This window comes from Schistocerca serialis, chromosome 1 (assembly GCF_023864345.2).
Source record: "Schistocerca serialis cubense isolate TAMUIC-IGC-003099 chromosome 1, iqSchSeri2.2, whole genome shotgun sequence".
Classification (NCBI taxonomy): Eukaryota; Metazoa; Arthropoda; class Insecta; order Orthoptera; family Acrididae; genus Schistocerca; species Schistocerca serialis.
The window spans coordinates 830,452,689-830,470,710 of record NC_064638.1 but is presented as its reverse complement, the minus strand read 5'-3'; the positions used below and the strand labels follow the sequence as shown (position 1 = coordinate 830,470,710).

At 42.5% G+C, this 18,022-nt stretch overlaps 1 protein-coding gene across 1 annotated transcript in view; it reads right to left on the bottom strand.

Annotated features, from left to right (window-relative positions):
- The window catches only part of LOC126484745 (uncharacterized), a 131,423-nt gene that overhangs the window by 73,865 nt on the left and 39,536 nt on the right, over nt 1–18,022 (bottom strand). Inside the window, exon 2 of the mRNA XM_050108343.1 lies at nt 17,033–17,117. Within this exon, the coding sequence (XP_049964300.1) occupies nt 17,033–17,111 (79 nt within the window). The 5' untranslated portion in view covers nt 17,112–17,117. The remainder of the gene's footprint in view (nt 1–17,032; nt 17,118–18,022) is intronic.

The following is an 18,022-nucleotide window of genomic DNA, read 5'->3' as shown; positions in this document are numbered from 1 at the left end:
AATCCGTGTCCGGCCATCCTGATTTAGGTTTTCCGTGATTTTCCTAAATCGCTTCAGGCAAATGCCGGGATGGGCACGGCCAATTTCCTTCACCATGCTTCCCTAATCCGAGCTTGTGCTCCGTCTCTAATGACCTTGTTTTCGACGGGACGTTAAACACTAATCTCCTCTTCCTCTACTTGTGTGAAACAAAGTTCTCAACAAAGTTTGTAATTCAGCAAATTTTATGCTCTGATTTGTGACTTATGTGTGTGCACAACCTGATGTCAGAAAAAAACAGCGTTGGCGAAAATTATTGATGCTGTACCAAAACGTCAAAGTCAGAATCGTCTGTTGGTATATGGACTTTTTTTTTTTTTTGGGACACAAATGGAAGTGGATTAACCTGAGAAAAATTAAAAGATAACTGCTAAATACTACGCAGATTTGTGGATCATGTTAGGAAGTCGCTTGCACTGAAGCAGAAAGAAAAGTCTTTCATCTGCCTATTTGTGTGACGTGTGTAAGGAATAAAAGGTGGTCGAAGTACGATCTTCTTGCTATCGTGTAACGAGGAAACATTACTTGCTCCCCACAAACCCAGTAATTTCTGACTGACCTAAACAACGAGAGAGTTTATCTTACGATATTGTCCAGCGTAATAGTGTAAAAGAGGGACACCGGAATCATTGACACAGGTTATTTTGAGGGTTGTGAAAAGAGAGAGGACGTATACAGTATCACAGATTACTGGGAAAACTGTGAACGTAAGCCTGAAACGTTGATGAAGTACTAAAGGTATTAGAGAGAATCGGTTAATTTCTGTTCTCTGTAACTGTGAGCCCGCAGTTGGCAATTATTCACACACTGTTCCGTAAGGAACAGTGAAATGAAAATAAGACAGGTGGGAAAAAAGGTAAAAAACTGTGAACTGACGGCCAATGCGTTCATGGGAAAATGTTCGCAGTTACCTACAGAATCATGATCGTACTCAGGCAATCACCTCTTCGTCCGAAACAATTTTTTCTTTATAGCCTCAAAAATATGGAAGTCGAATGGGGAGACATCTGGACTGTGTGGAGGATGTGTAAGATATTCCCGTCGTAACTGCTGCAGCATAATTGAAGCAGTAGCACGCCAGCTCTTGGAAAGTCATGATGACCGTTCTCTCTGATTTGCAAGGATCCGCTGCTCATTGACTTTCTGAAACACTGGCCACAATTAACGCACAGCAGTACGTGGACACATTGGAAAAATTGCGACAGGTTCAAAAATGGCTCTGAGCACTATGGGACTTAACTTCTAAGGTCATCAGTCCCCTAGAACTTAGAACTACTTAAACCTAACTAACCTAAGGACATCACACATATCCATGCCCGAGGCAGGACTCGAAACTGCGACCGTAGCGGTCGCGCGGTTACAGACTGTAGCGCCTAGAACCGCTCGGCCACCCCGGCAGGCTTGAAACAGGTCATCAAGTGCAAGCGCCCAGGAGTGATGACGGACGGCATCACTCTGTTGCAGGGTAATGTCCTCCCATATATTGCCAGGGTTGTTTGGATTACATAGCGGAAGTTTCACTGGAACCTCTTACACATCCTCCATACAGTGCGTAAGCCTCCCCATGCGATTTCCATATTTTTGAAGCATTGAAGAAAGACATTCGTGGCTGTCGATTTCCTTCGGAGGAAGAGATGCGCGCCTGGATACAATCAAGGTTCCGTAGACAACCGTGAATATTTTTCCGTGAAGGAATTGCCATGTTGTCTCACATTTGGACAATTGTGTTAACAGTTATGACGATTACTTTGAAAATAATGAAAATTTACTTACGGTTTTCCATGTGTCTCGTTTTCATTTGCCTGATCCTTACATATTCAGTGCGTATTATCAGTTTTGATTCATGCCAGCGACACATAATTATTCAACATCTGAGGTGTGCTGCGCGAGCGATGAACGAATGCATGTCGATAATTATTTGTAGGGCCAGGGAAACAATTGGTTCGAAGAATGGAGTAAAGTGGACTATACTGAAAATATAATAAAAATGGCCGGAACATGTAGCTAGAGTAACGGCTTGAAGATAGATCAAGGAAAAACTGAAAACAAACTGAGCCTACGGCCCAAAATAAAATGTGCGTATAGCACTAGAAACGTGAGCAGCACGGATGGAAAAGCACACCTGAAGATCACAATCCGCGAGTTGTGATCTGCGTGCAATGAACAAACGCACGTTGAGGAAAGAAGGCTTTTATCCAATAACGTATGCCAAATGACTGATTATGATGATATAAGAGTTCTATACCATTCCATTCACGGATGTAGTATGGGAAAAATTATAACTTATATGAGTATTTGTGTAATGGGAGCGATAACTTAATAGTGTGTAGTTGTATAAGTTGCTATAAAACATAGCAACAAGTCTCACGTCCCATGTACTAGACCGATGAAAAACGTGCGTTTGAAAAATCGTCACTTTAATTAGAAGTAGCGTAAAGAGCATCTACTGTGCCTAGGTTTGTTGTACGTAAGTACAGATATGAGAAAGAAAAATGCGGGCACAGCGCAGAAAGCGACTGTGGAAGTGTAATTTGGACTAGACAATTGAGGAGTCACTTGCACTTTGCAATCGTGTGGTGGTGGTGTCGTGAACTCCAAAGAAGAAAGAGGCCTGGCGATAATGGTCGTGCACTAAAAGAAAAACTAATGGTGTTATATAGACTCTATGCTACGCTGTTCGCCTGTTTAGCTGAGTGGTAACGTGTTTGCCTATCATACAGCAGGCCCGGGTTCGATTCCCGGCCTGGTTGGAGATTGTCTCCGTTCGTGGACTGGGTGTTGTGCTGTCCTCATCATCATTACCGAAGAGCAAGTCGCCCAGTGTGGCGCCACTTGAAATAAGATTTGTACTCGGCGGCCGAACTTCCCCGTGCGGGGCCTCCCGGCCATCAGTGCCACACAATCATTTCATTTTTTTATGCTATATTATCTCGAGTTAGTACAAATTTGTGGTTTTGGTCATTGAAGCAACATGTATGAACATGTCTGAAAAGGTCTGTTAATTATCAGTTGTTGCGATTTGAGAACTTATTTGAAAGGACCAGAACATCAAGAGAAAGCAAAATGGCTACCGGGAAATTCGGTAAAGAAGGTAATTGTTATTACAGGGGACGAATAAAAACTTGGCATCTCGCAATATATCGATCACTTAAAATCAACCCACAACAAGAAATCACATCTCAGGTGGCAAAGAATAGATACAAATGTTCGCTGAAAAAAGTTTCTTGTAATTTTTTGAGTAAGTTTTTCACGAAAACTCGACGATTTCTTCGAGGGTCAATCAGTAGAAAGTTTTCAGTATTTTCCTTACACTCTCCTGAGACAGACTCGCATATGACCTCTTGCGTCTCCCTCTTTTCCATTCACTCTAACCGCCTTTTGTAGACTAGTTGCAGTATCCTAGCAATAAATCGAATCCTGCCAGTTTTTTTTCAGTTGCTTGCATGTCATACCATCACTCACGGTCCCTCACAGGTATCTCGCTGAACCAACAAGACTGACTTTATTAATGACTTATTAACTCTATAGTTATAGGCTTATTGATTTTTACATGGATTTAAATTACGACAGCCTTGTGAATATTTGCACCAGGTCGATATTTCTTTACATTCAATTCGAAACTTTTAATGTACACGCTTCTATATAGATACACCTATAAATTGCATTAATATTATCCGTTAAATCATTAATATACACTGAGTGACTAGAAGTCATGGAAAGGCACTGGATGTGACGTACTGTCGCCGGCGGCGATCTAACCCGTGAAGGCCATCGATCGCCCCATTCTAGGTATGATCAAAAAAGTAACGAGATTTTTTTACGATGTTCATTTATTCATCAACTTTGTCCCCTTCACAGTAAGCCCCCTCGGCTATGATACGCTTGTATCAGCGCTTATTCCAGTCTTGGAAGCCCTTCGGAAACTCACTTTACGTTATGGCGTTGAGCTCCTTCAGCGATTCTGTTTTTATCTCCTCATTGGTGGCAAAACGACGTCTTTTCATGGTTGTCGTCAGCGTCGGGAACAGAAGGAAGTCTTAGTGGGCCATGTCCGGCGAACGCGGTGGCTGAGGCAACATAACGGTTCCGTTTTTTGCCACAAAATCACGAAAAAGGATTGACGTGTAAGCAAGATCGTTGTCGTGCTGCAATTTCCACGAGTGCTTTTACCACAGTTCTGGTCGGTTTCCTCGGACTCGTTTCACACAAACGGCGCATAACTTCCAGGTAGTATTTCTTACTGACCGTAGGGCCTACGACCATGAGGCAGGAGTTCATGATCCACTATCCCACTGTAATCGAAGAAAACAGTGAGAAGAACATTCACGTATTATGTTATCGAACTTGTCAATTTTTTTGCAATCTTGGCTCTTTAGGCAGTTCCCATTGGAACGATTGGGCCCTGGTTTCGTGTCATACCCGTATATCTGTGTTTCTTCACTCGTTATAACCTTTTTTAGATCGTTGTCGACATCATTCAGCCACATTTAATGCAGATTCTTTGATTCATTTTTAACGAAAGTAAAAATTTGCTGAGCACTCGGAAACACACATAACCTCCTCGACTGCTGTCAACAGTAAATTAAATATTCATAACAACTGAAAATGCAAACATACGCCAGGAAGAAGTGTACCAACAAGACAAAAAATTATAAAATTGCATATGTAAAGCCTGCGAAATCAAAAAAATTCCTGTTACACCTCGTGTTGCTCTGTGAAGGCGACCTGTCGTCTATTCGTCAGACATTTGTGGTCCTCTCGTGCGGCAGTTTACGCGGTAGCAATATTGTGTCTGCTATGTTGAAGATTCACCCTAGTCACTACTGACCACGGAAACTCGAATTCTTCTGTAATCTCCAGTATGCCATGACCCTAAGACGTCGCGCCGATTAATATCCCATGTTCGATGTCGATTAATTTACGACATGCTGGAACTTTCACCACACATCTGTCTGTAACAGACTGCTCAGATAATGTGTTTGCACTATCGCTATACATCCCATCTAGCCGCAACATTCTGGACGGCATATATGGCACGTCTTCAAATAGGACAGCCATTTCCGTGAATTTTGTAAAAGGAATAGAAATGGTTTTCCCACACTCCTGACGGTCGTACTTGAAAGTACTTGTGTGTCTGTCTTATTTATGAATCGCTACTTCCTATTTGTAAACTATGTTGTGTGTTCGTTATCCTTTCTTGTTGGCTGAGTATTAACTTCCGAGTTTTGCAACGTGTTGGTATGAGATCTTGACCTAACGACTAAATGAGTCAGTAAGGAGAATTTTATGATTTTTCCTAAAGTAATTCAGATTTTTTTATTATACGTTCTCTACGTGCAGCCCTAGATACTTTGCATTATCACGCCAATTCAGTTCTCCACTTCCAGTGAGAAAAAAAATGGTTCAAATGGCTCTGAGCACTATGGGACTTGACATCTATGGTCCAGTGAGAAGCTACTAGTTTGGTTTGTTGCTCTTGTTAAGAATGAGATTAAATATACTGTTAACTCGTCTTCACTTGGTCTTTAAAAAGTTGACTTGCAGTTTATCTGTGCTGTGAAAGTTTATTAAGTGGAGTTTGGAACAAACTTCTTTTCTGAGTAAATAGAAAAAAGAATGGTAGCTGTCCGGAACAAACACCATTATCTCAGTTAGACTCCAGTAGAAAAATGCCTTTTTAATCTCATTTACAGAAAATTTTTACTATATGAATTTATCAATTCATTCTCGTACTCACTTAGTCGAACAACGCTCTCAAACGTTTATTTAATGAGTACCTACGTTTCTTAACGAGAGGGTACCCAAAAGAAACCACACTTATTTTTAAAAAAAGTTAGCCAATTTTCAAACAAAAAAACTTTCAATTTCCTTCTGACACTAATACTCTTATCTAATAGTTTATTCCCTTGTTCCAAATATTTTTTAAATTCGTCTTCTGTGATACCCGACAGTGATTCTGTCCTTTTTCCTTCAGATCAGTGACTTTGGAAAAACGCTTTACTTTCATGTCTCATTTCATTCGGGAAAATTAAAAGAGAAGTCGCAAGGAATAAGGTCAGCTGGAAAGGGGAAATGGAGTACAGGAGTGCCAAATATTGGCGCACAGGCAGGTCTGTGCGTGCCGGCGCATTATCGATTTGTGGAGAAACCAGTCGCCCGACGGTAAAAATCAAACCTCTTCTGCCGCAAATCGTTACCAATTCTTCTCAAAACGTCCTGATAGAAAGTCTGGGTAACAATATGTCTTGTGGAACAAGGTCTGAATGGACGACTTCTCACTAGGGGCGAAGCGAACCTAAAGTCTTCCACTGTCTTGATTGTTGCTTCGTTTCAGGTTTATAATTATAGCACCATGATTCGTCTCTTGTGATTATCGTGGAAGGAAAGATTAATCATTTACGAACTGTTATTTCAAGTGTCAACGTTATTTCTGTTCAACAGTCAGCAGTTGAGGCACGCATTTAGCAGCCACCCTTTTCATCCCCAAATCTCCCGTTACAGTTCGTAGAACCTAACTCCAGGCAGCTTCACAACCTCTTGATTTCGGGAATTTAAGTCATATCCGTCTCCTTGGGCCGTGGAACGACGAGCGGAGGGAGAATTGCCATTGCCATGTCGCCGCTTTTGAAATGGAAAAACCATTCAGACACTTGAATTTTCTCCATTGCATCATCCTCGTAGGCAGTTTTTAAACATTTCAAGAGTTTCTACACCGTTTTTTCAAGTAAAAAGCTAAACTTAACGGTCGCGCGCTGTTGACGAGAATGAGCCCTCGTATAGAGGAGATTCGTGTAGTATCGGCCGGCTTACAGCACCTGCCATTACCGTGGCTTGCCTCCGCGCCTCCAAATGGCGGAAGTGTGCAGTAGGCAGAAGCAAGTTTGTGTATCCATGTGCACAGGAGTCGGAATCTTCTTCCTCTCTTTAGTGCTTCGTCTGCTCTGTGTGCTTGATAGTGTTGCTGTAGCTCTTAGCTCACGGAAAGTTTTCTTGAGGCGCATTGTACCCGTTTTTAAGATAAGTGATTAATTTCGTTGCTATATTTCGGTTACCTATGTCACATAAGTAACGGACATCTAAAAAATGTTCCATGATAATTTCTATAAAAGGAAGAGCAATATGATCAGATCCTATTGCGTATTTCTCGTACGATACTGGCCTCCTGATTGTCTTTCAGTATAGGCCAGAAGTAATTTCAAATTACATTTTCTTCTTATTTTTACTTCTTTTCAGATTGAAATGGTGGAAAATAAGAAGACACTGAGAGTGAATGTCTAGCAAAATGACCACAGGGAAGCAGCTGAAGCGCTCTCAACGATTACAAAAGAAAAATATCGTCACCGAAGAGAAGACATTAAAAGTAGAAAAAATAAAGTCTGAAAAGGAGTAGAAGAAGCTGAACTTACGCAGGATGATCCAGAATAAAATAAACACTCAATGGGTGGTCATGGTAAGCCAACTACGAAGCGGCGATGAAAACTGGAATTTACTGGAAATAATGGGTCATCAGAAAAGACGGAAAAGTGCATTATGTGTTGGGAGGGTTGGGTTGTTTTGTGGGAGACCAGACAGCGGCGTCATTGGTCTCATCGGATTAGGGAAAGACGGGGAAGGAAGTCGGCCGTGCCCTTTGAAAGGAACCGTCGCGGCATTTGCCTGGAGCGATTTAGGGAAATCACGGAAAACCTAAATCAGGATGGCCAGACGTGGGATTGAACCGTCGTCCTCCCGAAAGCGAGTCCAGTGTGCTAACCACTGCGCCACCTTGCTCGGTATGTGTTGGGAAGCATTTGAAGAAGAGTAGGTGCTGTGTACCAAGTGTACAGGCTGGGCATATGTTGGACGTGTGAATCAGAAGAATATTTTGTATTTTATTTGCGATCTCTATAAAACAGTGAGTTAAACATTGGTGATCTCAGCTGAAAAGGTAACAAAAATTTGCTATGCTTATGTGTTCTATTGTTATTCAGTATCGGTGCAGTGTATCTTTAACAACCGATATTATCAAAGACAGTGGCCGATACTGCAAGACACTTTTTACAAGCCTTGTAATTGTAACTGTTTTACTTTCGATGTAATTAAGTACTATAAATAAAAAATAAAAAATCATTACACTGTACTATACATAGAACACGTCTTGAGGTAAGAGAATAATGTGTCAATGTTCCAATTAACCACCACAGTTACACAGCAAAGCCAAAAAACTTAAGCTGGCCGATACTACATGACTCTCCCCTAAACGGCGAATACACAAAGAAAAGTGTCACTAGAAAGTTCACACAAGTCGGACGGAACCTTCTGTAACGGTCATTTTGTGACGCGGCCACTGCGAAATGGTGGGGAGCCATTCTTCCTGTCGTCAGCAGGGCGGCCTGCTCTCCCACGCAGGCTCTGTGGGTTCGATGGGCTGGCAGGGACTATGACAGTCCTTCAGAAGTGAAGACGCCCGCAGCGAAGTCGACAGAGTTCAGGAAAACTATTTAGTTATTGATCAAGATAGAACACATACAGGTGCGGGCTCTCTTCCGGGACCGAGCGAAGTGGCGCAGCGGTTAGCACACTAAACTCGTATTCGGGAGGACGACAGTTTCAAACCCGCGTCCGGCCAGCCTGATTAAGTGTTCCGTGATTCCCATACATCGCTTCAGGCAAATGCGGGGATGGTTCCATTGATAGGACACGGTCGATTTCCTTCCCCATCCTTCCCTAATTCAGGCTTGTGTGCTCCGTCTTTAATGACCTGGTTGTCGGCGGAATGTTAAACACCTATCTGCTCCCCCTCCTCCACTCTCTTCCGGCGGGTGCAACCTGGCGTCGATCCACAATGCCTTCGTAGCGGCGGCGGGCGTTTCTGGTCACGCACGTTGCTGGCAGGCAGCATGCTGAGTAGCACGAGCTGGAGCCAGCGCAGCATTCCTGACTGGCGGAGGCTGAGTGACTCTACATACAGGTCAGCTGCGCTCTGTCGCCGAAATCTTCGCCGACCCCTTCGCTGTGATAAGCAGCTATTTGTAGCACCCTCGCGTCGAGATGTTTGCAGTCTGCCTGTGCTGGCTAGAGATCACAAACGGAGAACTAATGTTCAGGTTGCATACTTCACAAATCAAGGCCCGCTGTTTCGTCAGTTTTGACGGGCTTCCTTCGTTCCCGCTGTAGTTCGGCGAGGATGATGAGTCCGAGAACTGTGGTGCTGTGGTCGCTTCATACCGTCGATTCGTTCTCTGTTACCGAAGCGTGCAGGAGTGTAAGGCTAGTCGCGACTTATTGTTAGTTCGGAAGATAAGTACACGATTTTGCTGCTGTAAAGAAACAATGACAAGGCGAAATAACAGATTGTCGGGATCAGATGCCCTTTAACAAAGTTGTGTTTTGTGAGACAATGGAGGGTGTAAGACGAAAACTAACGTGCAAAGTACACAATTGCAAATGTCTTCCATTAGAGAAGGAGTGATATCTGGAATAAGTTTCACGCTGTATCGCACACTTCAGAAGAAAAACATATAAATTTCGTCCACTGCAAAAATGGTTGTATTTTTGTCTACTCCATCTCCCCTATGAAACACGTGTGTACTGCGTCAAACGAACAAACGAAAGCTGGGAACAGAGTAGCGTCGCTGTTATATCGCTGCAACGAAAAAGTGGTTATTTTTGTATTCATTTGGTCATGGAAAGTTGTGTTTAAGGCCTAATAGCGAGTTGTGTAGCTTATCATTCACTTCCGTAATTTATTTTAATAATTAATCGTCATTTAGAGATAGCAGGTCAGTCTCCTATCATGTTTTCTGGCGCTGTCGTTACATTACATTAGATTAGATTAATACTTGTTTCATGGATCATGAATACCATATTTCGTAATGATGTGGAACGAGTCAAATTTTCCAATACATGACATAATTAAGTTAATTTAATAACATAATTAAGTTAATTTAATAACATAATTAAGTTAATATAACAACTTTTTATTTTTAAAATTTTTTTTATAATTTTTTATTTGTTTTTTTTCTTTTTTTCTTAATTTATATCTAAAAATTCCTCTATGGAGTAGAAGGAGTTGTCATTCAGAAATTCTTTTAACTTCTTCTTAAATACTTGTTGGTTATCTGTCAGACTTTTGATACTACTTGGTAAGTGACCAAAGACTTAAGTGGCAGTATAATTCACCCCTTTCTGTGCCAAAGTTAGATTTAATCTTGAATAGTGAAGATCATCCTTTCTCCTAGTACTGTAGTTATGCAAACTGCTATTACTTTTGAATTTGGCTTGGTTGTTAATAACAAATGTCATAAGAGAGTATATATACTGAGAAGCTACTGTGAATATCCCTAGATCCTTAAATAAATGTCTGCAGGATGATCTTGGGTGGACTCCAGCTATTATTCTGATTACACGCTTTTGTGCAATAAATACTTTATTCCTCAGTGATGAATTACCCCAAAATATGGTGCCATATGCAAGCAGTGAGTGAAAATAGGTGTAGTAAGCTAATTTACTAAGATTTTTATCACCAAAATTTGCATCGGCCTCGGTGGCCGTGCGGTTCTAGGGGCTTCAGTCCGGAACCCCACGACTGCTACGGTCGCAGGTTCGAATCCTGCCTCGGGCATGGATGTGTGTGATGTCCTTAGGTTAGTTAGGTTTAAGTAGTTCTAAGTTCTAGGGGACTGATGACCTCAGATGTTAAGTCCCATAGTGCTCAGAGCCATTTTTGAACCAAAATTTGAAATGACCCTTTATTGCATAAGTAGCTGAACTCAAACGTTTCAGCAGATCATCAATGTGTTTCTTCCAATTTAATTGTCAATGGACACACCTAAAAATTTTGAATATTCTACCTTAGCTATATGCTTCTGATTAAGGTCTATATTTATTAATGGCGTCATACCATTTACTGTACGGAACTGTATGTACTGTGTCTTATCAAAATTCAGTGAGAGTCCGTTTACAAGGAACCACTTAGTAATTTTCTGAAAGACATTATTGACAATTTCATCAGTTAATTCTTGTTTGTCAGGTGTGATTACTATACTTGCATCATCAGCAAAGCGAACTAACTTTGCCTCTTCATGAATATAAAATGGCAAGTCATTGATATATACACTACTGGAAATTGAAATAAGAACACCGTGAATTCATTGTCCCAGGAAGGGGAAACTTTATTGACACATTCCTGGGGTCAGATACATCACATGATCACACTGACAGAACCACAGGCACATAGACACAGGCAACAGAACATGCACAATGTCGGCACTAGTACAGTGTATATCCACCTTTCGCAGCAATGCAGGCTGCTATTCTCCCATGGAGACGATGGTAGAGATGCTGGATGTAGTCCTGTGGAATGGCTTGCCATGCCATTTCCACCTGGCGCCTCAGTTGGACCAGCGTTCGTGCTGGACGTGCAGACCGTGTGAGACAACGCTTCATCCAGTCCCAAACATGCTCAATGGGGGACAGATCCGGAGATCTTGCTGGCCAGGGTAGTTGACTTACACCTTCTAGAGCACGTTGGGTGGCACGGGATACATGCGGACGTGCATTGTCCTGTTGGAACAGCAAGTTCCCTTGCCGGTCTAGGAATGGTAGAACGATGGGTTTGATGACGGTTTGGATGTACCGTGCACTATTCAGTGTCCCCTCGACGATCACCAGTGGTGTACGGCCAGTGTAGGAGATCGCTCCCCACACCATGATGCCGGGTGTTGGCCCTGTGTGCCTCGGTCGTATGCAGTCCTGATTGTGGCGCTCACCTGCACGGCGCCAAACACGCATACGACCATCATTGGCACCAAGGCAGAAGCAACTCTCATCGCTGAAGACGTCACGTCTCCATTCGTCCCTCCATTCACGCCTGTCGTAACACCACTGGAGGCGGGCTGCACGATGTTGGGGCGTGAGCGGATGACGGCCTAACGGTGTGCGGGACCATAGCCCAGCTTCATGGAGACGGTTGCGAATGGTCCTCGCCGATACCCTAGGAGCAACAGTGTCCCTAATTTGCTGGGAAGTGGCGATGCGGTCCCCTACGGCACTGCGTAGGATCCTACGGTCTTGGTGTGCATCCGTGCGTCGCTGCGGTCCGGTCCCAGGTCGACGGGCACGTGCACCTTCTGCCGACCACTGGCGACAACATCGATGTACTGTGGAGACCTCACGCCCCACGTGTTGAGCAATTCGGCGGTACGTCCACCCGGCCTCCCGCATGCCCACTATACGCCCTCGCTCAAAGTCCGTCAACTGCACATACGGTTCACGTCCACGCTGTCGCGGCATGCTACCAGTGTTAAAGACTGCGATGGAGCTCCGTATGCCACGGCAAACTGGCTGACACTGACGGCGGCGGTGCACAAATGCTGCGCAGCTAGCGCCATTCGACGGCCAACACCGCGGTTCCTGGTGTGTCCGCTGTGCCGTGCGTGTGATCATTGCTTGTACAGCCCTCTCGCAGTGTCCGGAGCAAGTGTGTGGGTCTGACACACCGGTGTCAATGTGTTCTTTTTTCCATTTCCAGAAGTGTATTAAGAACAACAAAGAACCCAAGACTGACCCTTGTGGAACCCCATTCTTGATAGTTCCCCAGTTTGAGGAATGTGCTGATCTTTACATGTTATGAGAACTGCTTATTTCAACTTTCTGCACTCTTCCAGTTAGGTACGAATTAAACCATTTGTGCACTGTCCCACTCATGCCACAATGCTTGAGCTTGTCTAGCAGAATTTCATGATTTACACAATCAAAAGCCTTTGAGAGATCACAAAAAATCCCAATGGGTGGTGTTCGGTTATTCAGATCATTCAAAATTTGATTGGTGAAAGCGTATATGGCATTTTCTGTTGAAAAACCTTTCTGGAAACCAAACTGACATTTTGTTAGTACTTCATTTTTACAGATATGTAAAGCTACTTTTGAATACATTACATTCTCAAAAATTTTGGATAAAGCTGTTAGAAGGGAGATTGGACGGTAATTGTTGACATCAGATCTATGCCCTTTTTTTTTGCAAAGGTATAACAATAGCATATTTCAGTCTATCAGGGAAAATGCCCTGTTCCAGAGAGCTATTACACAGGTGGCTGAGAACCTTACTTATCTGTTGAGAACAAGCTTTTAGTATTTTGCTGGAAATGCCATCAATTCCATGTGAGTTTTTGCTTTTAAGCAAGTTTATTATTTTCCTAATTTCAGAGGGAGAAGTGGGTGAGATTTCAATTGTATCAAATTGTATAGGTATGGCCTCTTCCATTAACAGCCTAGCATCTTGTAATGAACACCTGGATCCTACTATACCCACAACATTTAGAAAATGATTATTAAAAATATTTTCAACTTCTGACTTCTTGTTCGTAAAGTTTTCATTCAATTTGATGGTAATACTGTCTTCCTGTGCTCTTGGTTGATCTGTTTCTCTTTTAATAATATTCCAAATTGTTTTAATTTTATTATCAGAGTTGCTGATTTCAGACATAATACACATACTTCTGGATTTTTTAATAACTTTCCTTAATAAAGCACAGTAGTTTTTATAATGTTTGATAGTTTCTGGGTCACTACTCTTTCTTGCTGTCAGATACATTTCCCTTTTCCGGTTACAAGATTTTTTATACCATTAGTAAGCCATGGTTTGTTACATGGTTTCTTATGAGTATATTTAACTATTTTCTTGGGGAAGCAGTTTTCAAATGCAGTTACAAAAGTGTCATGAAATAAATTATAATTTAAATTGGCATCAGGTTCACGGTACACCTCATCCCAGTCTAACTGCTGTAGGCTTTCCCTGAAATTTGCAATTGTTAAATCATTGACTGAACATACTACTTTGAAGGACTGTTTAGTACTGCTGAATGGAGCTATGTCATATATTGTAACTAGCTGTGCACCATGATCAGAAAGACCATTCTCAACTGGCTGGGCATTTATCTGGTTAAACTTATCTTGGTCTATAAAGAAGTTATCTATCAGTGAGCTGCTATCCTTTACCACCCGAGTAGGAAAATCAATAACGGGTGTCAAATTGAAAGAACCGAGTAGTACTTCAAGGTCATTTTTCCTATTACTCTCTTTCAGAGAATCTACATTGTAGTCCCCACAAATAATAATTTGCTTCCCCCTGTCTGACAGATAGCACAACAAGGAGTCCAAATTTTTCAGAAATGGATGAAAATTTCCCGATGGGGACCTATATACAGTTACAATTATAAATGTGCCTTTATTTAATTTAAGCTCACAGGCACATGCTTCTATATGTTTCTCTACACAAAACTTTTTTGTTTCTATACTTTTTGCACAATGATAACTTTTGACATATATGGCAACTCCTCCTTTCTTCGTATTATCTCTAATTACATGTGCAGAGAGCTTATATCCACTTGCATTTACCTCATCCATATCAGTAACAATGTGATGCTCAGACAGGCATAGTATATCTATTTCATCCTCAGCTTCTAAATCTTCTAGACAAACCAGAAGCTCATCTATTTTATTCTTTAAACTCCCAATATTTTGATGAAATATACTTACATTATTTTTAATTATACTTTTATGAGAACCTTTCCTTATTCTAACATTTGCAGCACTCTCTTGTCTGAGTTTCTCATTGTGCTTAGGTCTAGTTCCTACACCAGTGGTCCCATGGTGTTCAGAGAGGCAGATTATGTCAACTGGGTTGGGTGACTTTAATTCATCAATGCAATTACCTAGGACTGAGTTACAAGTTGGTGGAGATAAAATTTCTGGTGATTGGTGAAAATTTATGATTGACAGCTGTGATTGGTGATCCAATGTGCTAGAAGTGCGCTGTTTAATTTCTTTCCTAAACTGAATATTTGTTTCAATCCTGACCTATCGTAAAACTTCACATCTTTCTGTCTTACGTATCATAAAAAAGGTGCTGCTCCAACACCTGTAACCACTGGTATTTCACCATTCATGGCAGTGCCTCCCCCCCCCCCCCTTAAATTTCCTGCTATTACCCTAGCCAGTTTACCCTTCCCTTTCCTGTTGAGATGTAGGCCGTGCCAGGTATAGTCCCACCTACTGAGAGAATCAACAGGAACCACACCAATATGAGCCCCCGCACCCGACCCAAGCAGCCGTTCCAACTCCAAATTAACTCTCCCAACAGAAGAGTTCAAATGAGGCCGGTCATGGCGTCTCAGGACAGATACAAATTCAACATTGGTGTGTCTCGATGCCGACGCAATCTTTACCAAGTCGCACTCTGTACTACACCCAGGATCTCTGTCGATACTGTTCCCTGGCCCTCCCACAATAACCACGGTGTCTTCCCTGGTAAATCCTTTACAGAGTGAACCTAAATCCTCTGTCACCTGATCCAGCCTAGCACTTGGTTTGAAAAAATTTGTGACCTGGTATTCTGGTCCTAATTCCTCCTGCAGAAGTTGGCCTACACCTCTGGCATGAGAACTGCCTAACAACAAAACTTTCTTCCTTTTCGATGACTTTCCTACATTCTTTTTCAATTTCCTATTGAAAGTTTGTTGTGTCCTGTCTACACCTACCTCTGCTTGAGGCTCATCAGTTTCTAGCTGAAGCAACAGGTCAAACTTATTTTTGACATTCACCACAAAACTGTCAGACTTAGTTCTAGGCCTGTTCCTTCTGTTAGCTGTTGCCGCTTCCCACCTCTCTTTGCCCTTCTCCCTCCTTAACCTGTCCAGATCTTCCCTAGCCTGATCTAGCTCAGCCTGAAGGACAGCAATTTTCCCCTTCTGTTCCACTATCTTCCTATCTCTGCTGCAAATCCTACATAACCACTGATGAGCCTGATCCACTTTCCCAACACCCACGCCACTGCAGTCCCCCCAGTGAAAAAAACTACTGCATCCATCACACCAAACACCGGAACTAACAATTCTACGGCAAGTCAGGCACTTCTCACTCATGGCAAAAATAATACTTTAGCTAGAATAAATCAATTAAATTACCGAAAATCAAAAAAGACGCCTCGAAAGTGTGTATACGTCAACGTAGTTGTTAGACATCTTCTGAATAGATATTAAACATTAAATTAAATTTACGGCAATTTTCGAAAACGTTGTATCTGCATAAATGTATGCGTAAACAGAACACTATTCACTGCTAATCGATCACTTGTTATATTGGTATATAGCTTGATTCTGTCATGTGGGCAGGTCAAACATTTTGTGAGATTGCAACTTGCACTTGAGAATCCTGATTGTGTGAAATAAATGAATAGTAATTTACGGTTTAATGTCGGAAATTTCTTTCAAAACTGTTGCGTGTACAGCGAGAATGTCGCGAATCCGAGGCTGTACTTTCGGACTCGAGTACTCGCTCTCTTTTTCTGAGCGAGTCGAGTCGACTTGTACCCGACAACAGACTCAGGTGACGAGTGGGCAGCGCCAGTGACTCGCTCGTCGAGTCTCCGTGCACACGGAGACGCGAATCCGAGGCTGTATTTTCGGACTCGAGTACTCGCTCTCTTTTTCTGAGCGAGTCGAGTCGACCTGTACCCGACAACAGACTCAGGTGACGAGTGGGCAGCGCCAGTGACTCGCTCGTCGAGTCTCCGTGCACACGGAGACGCCGAGTTCGGACTTAACGTCACAGGACCCGCTGCCGAGTTTAAAGCGAGTACACTGAGCTCATGTCTGATCTCTAGTGCTGGCATGCACAGGCGATTGATGCAATGCTTCGTCGACGCGTCGTTACTGGAATCTTGCCATACGTTGATATGATGTGTGGGATAGTTTGCAGGTCGACTGTATCGCCAGTTGCGTGCCATCGGGACAGTAAGTGGATCACTGTGTCGCGAAATTCTTTGGCTTTGCAGTATTCCGTAAGCACCGCAGCTTTTCTTTAGCGACGACTTCTTCGGCTTCCTGACGCTCCTAGTGGCTGAGTACAGTATTACAAAAGCTCCTCTCGCCAAATCAGTTTGGTTTGTTTTGGACACCACCTCGTAAGTTGATCATGATTTATCAGAGTGTGGTACGACGGCCGAGAGTCTCACCTGGGTCCACTATGGGCAGAGAATGGGCCGCCAGCACCAGCAGCGGCAGGGTCGCCACCAGCGTGCTCCGGGCGGACATGGCGGCCTGCAAAACACAGCAGCAAAACTCAGAGGCTGACACTGACACACACAGGAGCAAAAATAGAAATGGAAGGCGATGCAGTATTCTCAGCGCCAGTGCCGGCCTACAGTAGATGGAATAAAAGTCGAGAAGTGAAATTTAAATCTTTGTGCATTTCCTGAAATCAGTTGAGGCCACCACAGTACATTAAATTCAACTGGAGTACAGTCTATTAGTAGTGAGCGTACGAGAGTTCTGGCACAATGAGAGCAGTCTTCTCCTTAAGTAAAGCCACTAGCCTAATTTAATTATCATTATTAAACAAACATCACTTGGATGCATGTTTTGTTTACTTAGGCCATAATTAATGGATAATTACTAGCATGATAATTACCGTAATTAATGAGCACTATGGCTGCTTTGGTTCATGTTTACTCAGGTGTCTAATGCTTTTAGCTTAAAGTGATAACTGTCATTTTTAATTATGGTAATTTATGACCCAAAAGAATAACGCCCCCACTGTGCTGCTATTGGTCATTTACCCACCACCACCAGCGGCTGCAGTGCTCCTTAGCATCCTCACGATTGGAATTCTTAACGTGAATTTCGTTCCAGCAACACTGCCCCTACCATAAAGCATCAGAAATCATCCGCCACCACCGAGGAGAATAAAAAGAAGAAAACTGTTTCATTCGAATGTAAGTATTAAATCTTCCATCTGTTTTCTCATTATTATTATTGTTATTATTTGCTATTTTTAGTAATATTTTTTTTATTTCTTCAACAGTGGAGCAGACTCATAACGGAGCTGACCAGTCTGATTTACAATTCTGCACTAATGATTACAGGATTACTTTGAACTTACGCGCGTCTACTACTGCACTGAACTGGAGGCAAAAATGCTTCTGTGTTTTGAATACTTCGTTTAC